Source organism: Odontomachus brunneus, unplaced genomic scaffold, assembly GCF_010583005.1.
Source record: "Odontomachus brunneus isolate Ranch 3 - 2012 unplaced genomic scaffold, Obru_v1 Obru_scaffold_301, whole genome shotgun sequence".
NCBI lineage: Eukaryota > Metazoa > Arthropoda > Insecta > Hymenoptera > Formicidae > Odontomachus > Odontomachus brunneus.
This window is the reverse complement of record NW_022639751.1, coordinates 34,846-45,772: the sequence shown is the minus strand read 5'-3', so window position 1 is coordinate 45,772 and position 10,927 is coordinate 34,846. Positions and strand designations below refer to the sequence as shown.

General features: G+C 42.5%; 1 protein-coding gene across 10 annotated transcripts in view; it reads left to right on the top strand.

Annotated features, from left to right (window-relative positions):
* The window catches only part of LOC116853287 (multidrug resistance protein homolog 49), an 81,953-nt gene extending 74,627 nt beyond the window's left edge, over positions 1–7,326 (top strand). For all 10 annotated transcript variants that reach the window (XM_032834290.1, XM_032834285.1, XM_032834291.1 and 7 more), the window contains 3 exons: positions 109–510; positions 1,743–1,889; positions 6,610–7,326. In XM_032834290.1, coding sequence (XP_032690181.1) covers positions 109–510; positions 1,743–1,889; positions 6,610–6,813 — 753 coding nt within the window. In that variant the 3' untranslated portion in view covers positions 6,814–7,326. The remainder of the gene's footprint in view (positions 1–108; positions 511–1,742; positions 1,890–6,609) is intronic.
* Positions 7,327–10,927: the final 3,601 nt, after the last annotated feature.

Below are 10,927 nucleotides of genomic sequence, written 5' to 3'. Positions count from 1 at the left end.
AGAGAGAGAGAGAGAGAGAGAGAGAGAGAGAGAGAGACGAGTGAAAACAATGGGATTAACGCATGTATCCGCCCGGCTAACGGGATGCTTTGCGTTTTTATTTTGCAGAAAGCGGATGGAATGATTCAATTCTCAAAGGTGGAGTTCCAGTACCCGACGCGGCCGGAAGTGCAAGTGCTCAAAGGGCTGAATCTAATTGTGAAGCCGGGTCAGATGGTGGCCTTGGTAGGTCAGAGTGGTTGCGGCAAGTCCACCTGTATTCAGCTGCTGCAACGACTATACGATCCGCTGTCCGGCGACGTGACACTAGACCGACGTGACATCTCGTCCGTCTCGCTGGCCACGCTCAGATCGCAGCTCGGGGTCGTCGGTCAGGAGCCGGTGCTCTTTGACAGAACGATAGCCGAGAACATCGCATACGGCGACAATTATCGACAAGTGTCTATAGACGAAATCATCGAGGCTGCCAAGAAGTCTAACATTCACAACTTCGTGTCCTCGTTGCCGCTGGTGAGTCGACGTCGCGTCGCGCTGCCGAAAAAGTTGGCGGAAAAAGTAATTCGGAGGGGAAACTTCTCGCGAAACTTTCGGCGAAGAAGTTTATTTGTTTTATACAACTAAAAGATTTAATAATACATTATAATTTTTATTATTTAATTTTTTATCTTCACACCAATATTCCATTAAATTTCGCGCAAAACCGCCGAAAACGGGTCGGCTAATGAATGTTTCACCCTACTTGTAATTTTGTTGTACACTATTTTGTAGGGATGAGTTGAAACCTAATTTTTAAGTCCTCGCAACTCGAATCTGGAACTTTGTGAGGCCAAGAAACTTTCAAAACTTGAAATTATTCAAACCTGAAATGCTAATTAAAAAAAAGAGGATAATTGTGCATAAAACGAATTCTTGTATAATTACACTTTTCATTAAAAAATCAATCTTTCAACACTCAAAACATGATTATCTCAAATATTATTATCTTTATTGATGGAAAACAATTTTATCAACAATTAGTTTACAATTATCAAAGGAATTATTTTTTACCAAGAATCAAAAATTCAAACAAATCTTTCAGAAAATCAAGTTTATAAATATTCATTAGACATAATTATATAGAATATTAATATCATATAGAATAATTAAATAGAATATTATTAAACATAATTAAATATAATTAAATATAATTAAATAGAATATTGATTAAACATAATTAAATAGAATAGTAAACATAATTATATAGAATATTTATTAAACATAATTAAATAGGATATTAAATTGAAATGGAAATTGGATTAAAATAATTATCTTTGAATATGAAAAAACTAAAACTAGATAAAATTTTGAATTCTTTAGAATTTTTTCTATTATCTTTCTATTATCTTTAGAGTTTTATCTATTATCACCACTGAACTGCTTAAAAAATTTAGTCAAGGTTTTTGTTCAAAAATATTAACATCCGAACTCTTTCTGGGTCTATTCTACTAATCTAGTATTCTCTCCATATGCTGTAGCGTGCTGTTGCGTTTCAAAATCTCTGTCTCAGGTTTTAAGAGTTTCAAATCACAAAAATAACACGAAGTTTAGGGTCCTTGAAACTTGAAATCTTTCAGAGTTTTGAAGTATCCCTTCCTTACTATTTTATACGGTATACATGTTTGCATCTGTTGAATTTCTGGCGTTTCTTCTACTCTTCTCGTGTAAGACAAAAATCGAATACTTGGTCTGTCCATTATGTTCAGGGTTACGACACGAGACTAGGAACAAAGGGCACTCAGCTCTCCGGGGGGCAGAAACAACGAATAGCGATCGCCCGCGCTCTCGTTAGGAATCCTCGAGTTCTGCTGTTAGACGAAGCCACTTCAGCTCTGGATACTCAAAGCGAAAAGGTGAGGACAGTCACTATGTTATTATCCTCAAGGAAGCGACTCGCGAGTAATCTCATCGACGCTGCTCGACCACTTCCTTTTTCCACCCTATGATTGCGCGTATCAGGCAAGATCAGGCGAATCTCTCCCTTCGGTCACGAGTGTGCGGCTCCCCGAATAGCGTACGAGCAAGAGCTACGGAAAGTACGTGGGACGAAAGCGCGGAGATCACTTCTGCGGTATGCAAACGTGTCCGCGGGTCGTTGCATAATAATCGCTGGAACGTGAAAGTCGCTTATTATTAAACGCGCGAGGCGAGACTCGCTTTGTGCGCGACTCCCGGAGCAGAACGCTCCGCGTCGGAATGAAGTGTCCGGCTTTCGCTTTTTGCTCAGTGTAGCGTATACGCTTCCTATCAATTAACGGAGCACCGTAACTCCCATCCGCGACGGCGGCGTCGTCCGTCTCGCCGAGACGTGACGTCCAGGTCGCTCTGCCGCGAGCGAGATCGACGGCGCCGGGATTGCAAGCCCGATTGAAAATCTTCACAAGGGACACGAAGATCGTCCTCGCGGGGGACGGACGAATTAATGGACGTCGAAAGTGGAATCGCGCCGCGGTTTATTTCCGCCCCGCGCGGCTCCCTCGGGCGCCGTCCGTGGATTTTCTCCGCGATTTCCCGCCGCCGGAGGATTATCGCATCTCATAATTTTGCCCGCAACGGCAAATTAGCGTCCACGTCGTGCTTCTGAGCCCTTCAATCGGCTTCAATAAGCGAGGGAGAATATGCTCGCGCCAGACGCGATTTTTCTCCGTCGTTTCGTAGCTTGCGCGGGGCGTGAGAAACATTATTCAAACTAGCGTGCCGTTTATTTACTGCTACTTGAGAAGGAAAGGTGCGAATTTCTCGCGAGTTATTTTCATGATCGTTTCGACCGAAAATATATTGCTTCAAGTCAATATCTGAACTCTCGGAACGCTGAGAGAGAGAGAGAGAGAGAGAGAGAGAGAGAGAGAGAGAGAGAGAGAGAACGGTGAAATAATTAATTAGATACTTTAGACTTCGGCGTGTAGTAAAATGTGTTTGGTCCTAGCTTCCGGGTTGATGCTACTTTATTATTATAGATTTGTTTTCAACGTTTCGTGAACTTTTCACATGAAAAAAGAGAAATTTTGTTGGATTAACCAAATGTTTGGTGAAATGTTTGGACAAACCAAAATTCCGGTTGAAATTGCCAGAATTCTGTTCAAGTTATCAAGATTCTAATTAACGCTAGTACCCTAAATATTAAACGCTTACGTAAACTCTAAACATGGATAAAGTTGACTTTTTGCTTATAACTTCTGAAAAAGTAGTTAGAATTCAATACTTTTTTCAATCGATGCAAAAACATCGAGGAATATAAATCTATTAGTGCTTCTGCGACTTAAAATTGAACGAAATTATAATAAAAAAAAGGAACACAAATTTTTAAAAAAGGTAACATTTGAAAAGTTGATCTGGCTAAAATTTTACTCGTATTTAGGATTTTAAGAGTTAACCAAATAAGATTTTTGGCTAACTAAATTTGTTTAACTTGAAAAGTCTTGTTAACTTGAACAAGATTCTAGTAACTCCAACTGAAATTCTGTTTCGTTCGTATTCTATCAGATACTTACTTAATTTAACCAAATTTTTTTTCGTACAATTCACTTCTACAAGAGGCTTCTTCAGTAGAGGAAGGAAACCTGAGATACAGTCTCAAGTTGTTCCTCTACTGAAGAGGTCTTCAGGAAAAATAAACAGGAATGTTCGGAAGAGCATGTCGAAAACAAATCCACAAAGGACGCGCCACTAAATCCGCAAAACAGACCAAGCAGATAATTAATTGCGAAATTTTTCCGTCCACCGTGCGATCACAAAGCGAGTGTCCGCGCGTTTCTACAGTGTGGAAAAGGAGCGACTATTGAAACAGACGTAGCCCGCGCGAACGTCGCGCAACTATGTGGCGCGCACGAAACTATTTCCGATAAGCAATATAACGAGCTCGCGAGCGTTCGAGTGCGCGAGTGCGCGCGATAGTCGGCAGTCGGCGTTGGATAATAAATATCAGAGTATTTACAGTTTGGGCCACTAGAATATCGATTGTGCGGATTCCGTCCCGGATCGCCGAACTATCGCGCCGCGCGCGATCGTGCTCGCGCGAAGTGGATCGCCGCAGCGATGAATATTAACGAGACTCGATGGATCTCGATGAAAAATGAAAAGGGTGAATCAAAGAGCGCAGCGGAATAACGCTCGCGGCCGGCATATTACGCAGCTCTACACACCGACGCCGGTTTTGTATGATAATTCTCGCGCGTTTGATTAAAACTCGCCAATACACGGATCGCCAGTCGACTTTCATCGCCGTGGACGGGGACGGCGGTGACGTAAATTGCGTAATATGCAATCACATCTTGTGATTTCCGTCATTTTCGCAAAAAGTAATTCTGTTAATAAGAAAAAATAAGAAAACAAGCACGGTAATCTGCGCGACTAGGACTCGCATCGCGATGTGGCGTCGCGCAAATATACACGGTGCAGGCACTGGAGATATTATTTGATTAAATATGGTTGCCGCAACAAAATATCAATATTATTTCTCGTATCTAAGTACACACACACACACACACATACACATACACATGCAAAAGGTCGTAGAAACGCGAAAGTTGTTCTTTGCTGTCTGTCCACACGTGTTTGAACGGAACTCTATGTTCAAACTCCATAGATCTTTGATCAAACTCTCTATGACCAAACTCTATAGATCTTTTAAACATATTTGTTCTGCAGACCACAGCAGAATATAAAAACATTTTTTCGATCGAGTCAACCGTATATACTGAGAATATACTAATCGAATTATGTACACTGAAAAAAAAATACTTAAAAATACTTATTTGTGGGGTATAAAGTTTATTTCTGTGAAATAAAATTTATTTCTGTGAACATACTTTGTATCCCAGAAAAACAAATTTTCAAGTGCTTTTTTCTCAATGTATCATAATAACTGTAGCTGTGAGTATATAAATGAGCATATAACAGCAATTTTTGATGCAATATCTATTAAACTTGAATTCATAAATTTTGTTTTTATCCACAGAGGATGTAGATGTAGCAACCATAACAGCTGCCTCCGTGTATAAATTCTTTGTAATCTTTTTCTCATAAAACGCACAGTCGCAAAACTCCTCTCTTTTCTTTTCTCATCCGCCTCTCTCGTCTCTCTGTCGATTGGTCGAAAATACCGAGCAAACCGGCTGCAACGCTATTGCCGATATTATCAGCGCTAACAATCGGAAATGTTCGGCTTTACAAGCGAACGGTTGTTGCACCCCGGTCGGGAAACAGCTCGTCGGTCGTAATGAATTTCGCGGGAATATTGTTCTGCCCTGGCTTCACACACCCTATCCGGAAGGGGACAGGGGGCTAGCGAACGACCCTGCTAACTTCATCCCTCCTTTCGTTGCTGGTTCCACAAAACGAATGCGGGAAAGTGCTTACGTTCGATTGGATCCGCAAGCGCCGCAAATCGCTTCTCCGATTTGAGCCGCGCTTCGCGTGTTATAGCACGGTCGATCCCGTTAATTGGCTCGAATTAATCACGATGAATTAATTTGGAAGACGCGTCGAACAATCAATATCCCGCGAACGGGATAAATGGACGACATAAGCGAACAATTTTCCTCGATTCAGAGGCGAGGCAATTGGAAATAACGTAAAGGTACTAATGCCTGGACACTAATAACATTGTCACCTAACTATGGACGTTCTTATTGTTTTGTTTTGGTCTTTTTCTTAATAGGAATATTTAAACTTTGGACACAAAACATATGTACATTTTCTGTATTAACATCTACATATATTGATTCTATATATACAATTTCTATATATATTTTCTATATTGAAAGCTTAAATATTCGTATTTAAAAACTACAAAACACGAAAAATGTTCCGAGTTAGGTACCAGAGTTATTAGTGTCTACACGAGAAAAATTTTATGGTATAAATTAATATAGAACTTTGTGACCCAGAAATAAATTGACGTATTCTGCAATAATTTTTACTACCTTTCCATTTCACATATACTATTTACTATATTTACTATTTACTATTTACTATATTTCTATATTTGCTATATAAATTGCTGTAGAAATTTGCTATATTTCTAACAAGATTTATTACGTTTCTTAGCAAGATAGACTATTCCTGGACTACTGAAGTAAAACTGGAAATTTATATGAAAAGGAATTACAATATTCTCTTTGTGCAGATACTAGTGATTTTATTTAAATTAATTTTCATTTTATAAATTTTATTTAAATTATTTTTAATTTTGTTAAAATTTCCTGTTGCCTGAGAGCGATTTAATTTCGAATCGAATATCAAGTAGATCTTATTTTTAAATCGCATTGGCGCAATGTGCGCATCGTAACAAAGGATCCTCTTGGCGGTCGCGGTTGTTTGAGCAACTTGCATTAAACTTGATGCGGCATCTGCATTATCTCTGTGTAATAATATCCTTCGCGCGCGTACCACATAAAAACTCGCACGATGATTAAGATGTGTAAGGCAAGGGTGTATAATGCAACTATCCGACGTCGTTTACATTCTCACCCCCGCCACCGTCGTCGTCGTCGTCGGTGACGACGGTGGCGGCTTTCTTACAACGTGCCCTCTGGAAACACCCTATCATATTATCCCACTTTGTGCGTGCAGGTCGTACAGCAAGCCCTTGACAAAGCCATGGAAGGCAGAACGTGCATCACCATAGCCCACCGTTTGGCTACTATAAGGAACGCGGACGTGATCTGCGTGGTTGATAAAGGCGCAGTGGCCGAGATGGGAACTCACGACGACCTGATGGCGGCCGGAGGTCTGTACGCTCAACTACACGCTCTACAGGAAGCCGCGATCGAGTAAGAGAAGCGCGTCTTAGTAACGGAGCCTCCGGCGTCAGATTCCGTGTTGGCCTTGTTCGTCGTCGTTGTGGGCCGCGTTCTCAGTGGCAAACTCGGAGACGGTTCTCGGCGACGCGTGAGAAAGGAGACGGGATGAGAAGCGAAGAGGAGCCACGGTAAGACCATGGAGCGATTTCAAGTGGCAGATCGCCGGAAGGCTGCCGACCACGTAACACCGAGGGACGTAAAGCTGGACGGGATTGAGGACGGATGTTCAAAGGACGGACGCGAGTCAGCGCGGCGATCCTCGTGGAGGTTCATGTAGACGGGACACGTTCACGGCGCGATCCGCTGCGTCGACGCGCCGATCTTCTCGTCTGTATTCCTGCGACGTGCAGGTAACGCGACGACTACGGCGGTAGTTCGCGCGCGCGCGCGCGTGTTTCAAGTTATACACGATGTAAAGATTCCCCCTTCGCGGAATCCCGTCGACTTGACGGGATCAATCGCGTTGGAATAGATCGAGCGGACAGTCTCTGGTGTCTTTTCCTTTTTTATACCCTGTTTGTCTGCTTACTGTTTAATTTAATTCTGAACCAGTGACGCGGGTTGAACGACCCACACCGATTCTGATCACGAATAGCTTTCCATTATGTTATCCATTATTTAGTATCGTTTTACATTCATCGGCACGAGCGCGAATGGGATACGACGCGGCGTGATCGTTCAGGGAGGACTCGCTTCATAGTTGAGCCGCGACGTCGGATCTTCGTCACGTAACTTACTCGCGCTCCGCCGACCGTTATCTCTCGATGTCCTCATCAGTCGCGTTCGCATTTATCATTTCTCTTGATTAGTTTTGTACAGGACGCTTGCGGCTGGTAGACTTGAGTCTCACCCGTTAAGTGATGTTTCACCGAGGACCACGCGCTGCTTCTCCTTCGGGCGGCCACGTTACTTCATTAAGCGCCGTAACTCGCGCTACCGACTTAACGATCCATCCTTTCGGAACGATATAAAACGCGTCGCACACGCGGCATTATCCGTAATAGCAGCGACGTAATAGACTTTACCGTCTCTCCTCTCTCCGCCACTACCTTGCCTCTCCCCCTTCGCTCGTGCCATCGTCGTCATTCGCACGAGCGTCTCGACTTTCCTCCGTGGCGCATTTTTACTCAGGTGATAATATTTCTGTGCGAGCAAGCGCGCGTGTGTACATACACTCGTATGTACGCTGTGCGAAATGATATTCGGTTCTGAACTCGGTTTCTAAACAAATAATCAAACAAATAGGTTTCTAGTACAAATAATCGTTACATCGAATAACCAATTTCGAAATCAATGCGTGCATCGATTCAAATAATTATTTGGGCCGCGTTAAATGGTATTCTATTCATTATATATATATATATATATATATATATATATATATATTGTATATGTATAATATGTCATTTACCTGACCATATATAGTTATGTAAGAATGATCCAAATCACAAAATTATGATTCTTGAGTTTAATTATTAATAAGTAATCCATACTTCTTCCTACATAAAAAAGAAAGACTCCAATTTTATAGGCGTCAAAAATTAATTACAAAACAGTTTTTATTTTCTACTAGTTGCAGAAAAGTTCTTACCAATGACTTCCTTTTCATCCATTTTTTAAGAGTTAAGAGTTATCAATAAAGAGAAGAACATTGACCATGCTTGACTTTTTCAACGATTACGAAGAATCTCTCAATGTTTTCGATACTTTTTAAATCTTGTATCAAATTTTCATCTGTTTTTTCGAAATGTGCTCTCCATGTAACTTGAATCATTCTTGCACAACCACGGTCATCTGTGACAAATGAACGAAACACCGTTTCACGCGAACCAAACAATTATTCGAACTATTGAGAGTACAAATTAGTTCGGTCCGTTTTCAAAAAATGGCTCCGACTGTTATGAATGTTTCATAGTGACAGCTGATTTCGGTGGTTTCAGAGAGATTAGACATCTGTCAAATAGTCGATAACATTCAGTTTATATCGCTTTGAGTTTCATACAAAATCCCTGTTTTTTACTGTGTGAATATGTCAAATTTTGTGTTAACTAAGCAGAATTTGCGGGAGGTTTTAGTTTTCTGCTTTAATTGGAAGAAAAGTGCTGAAGCGCATCGAATGCTTGTAGAAGTTTATGGTGACAATGCTCCAACTGATAAATAATGTAGGGAATGGTTTCGACGTTTCAAGAATGGTGATTTCAGCGTTGAAGATAAGCCTCGCTCTGGACAGCCAAAAAAATTCGAAGACAAAGAATTAGAGGCATTACTCGATGAAGATCCGAGTCAAACGCAAGAGAAGCTTGCAGAATCATTGGGAGTTACGCTTTGTTGATTCGTTTGAGCCGTGCATTACGAGAAAAACGGCCGGAATACGAGCAAAGACATGACAAAGTTATTCTTCTGCATGATAACGCTCGGCCTCATGTCGCAAAAGTCGTCAAAAATTATTTGGAAACGCTCAAGTGGGATATTTTACCGCACCCGCCGTATTCGCCGGACATTGCTCCTTCTGATTACTGGTTATACGGATGCAGCACGATTTGGCAGGTCACCGGTTCACTTCTTTCGCAGAAATCGAAAATTGCCTCCTAATTTGGATCGCCTCAAAAGACGAGACATTTTTTCGAGATGGAATTCGAAAATTGCCTGAAAGGTGGGAAAAAGTAGTAGCCAGCGATAGACAATACTTTGATTAATCTGTTCATTCATTTTGTTCTGAAATAAATGCATTTTTGACCACAAAAAAACGGACCGAACTAATTTGTACTCCCAATAATTCACGCGTCGATTTCAAAATCGGTTATTTTGATGTAACAATTATTCGCGCCGATTCCAGGAACCGCGTTCAGAACCAAGTATCATTTCGCACAGCCCTAATGTGCACTACACGATTGCGATCTTCACTGCGAATGCCGTCGCGACGAGAGAGCTGCACAGTTCGGCCGTACCGCGAGGAAGGAGGAGAAAAGAAACGGTCGACGCAACAAACGAGAATTTTGACAAAATTCACGGTCTTCGGCTTCGCTAATGTTAAAGAAAGGTCGCCGCAGGCGAAGTATCTGAAACGCAGCGTATCACGTCAATTGAACGCGAGTCGATACGACGGTTCCGGTAGGCGCAATTAGCGTAATTAATACTATTGATCTACGCGCTCTTCGCGCTCCGCTTGATTAGATAGACGGCGTAGCCGAATCGATCGACTCCGGCGGGACATAACTCGCGTAACAAGGCGTGCAAATGGCGACAGGTGTTCGGAGCTATAAGGGCGGTGATGTGCGTGAGAGGTGCTCTACGTCGCGTAATTTCGACAATGCCAACGCGCGCGCACTCCGGCGACGCAGAGAGCATGAAAAATGTATAAGTATTTCTCTCGAAATATACACGTTTCGCCTGTCCCCCTCCCTCCCTGCCGCCTTTCCTCCTGGCGTCCCCTCTCTTTTAGCTGAAAAATTTAGATGTTCATCTTTATTCCCTTATGAAGGAAAAAGAGGAGAGAGAGAGAGAGAGAGAAAGGGAGGGAGGGAGAGAGAGAGAGAGAGAGAAAAGATGAAAAGAGAAATTCTCTTCTCGCTCGGATACTCGGATGAAATATAACGAATTCAGCCGCGAGGCGAGACGTCGGATACGAGAGCCCGCCTGGGAAACGTAATAAATCGTCGGCCTTCCCAATGGTGCCTTAATAATTAGACGTTCGATATAGCCGTTTTCTTCGCGCGATGAGGGTGCAGATGAGCACGACGAAGGAGACGAGCATAACGTCAAGAAGAATAAGAAACGCGCTTAGGGTGTTTGCGTGCATTGAGGAGGAAAACAGAGAAGACCGCGGCGAGATACGCGCACACACGTACACAGACGCACCTTCACCTTCTCACCTTTATTCCGCGTGCCTACTCTCCTCGTACAATTCAGAAGTACAGTTCTCGGGCTGCAAAGAGAGGAATATTTACTCAAAAATATCCGGAGGTTAACGCGCGCTGGAGAAGCGCGGCTTTTCTCGGAGAGAGATGTCTGGTGAAGCGACTTTCACCCCGTCATCGCAGCACAATGGCGCGCGCGACACGAGGGGTAGATAACCCCCCCCCCCCCCC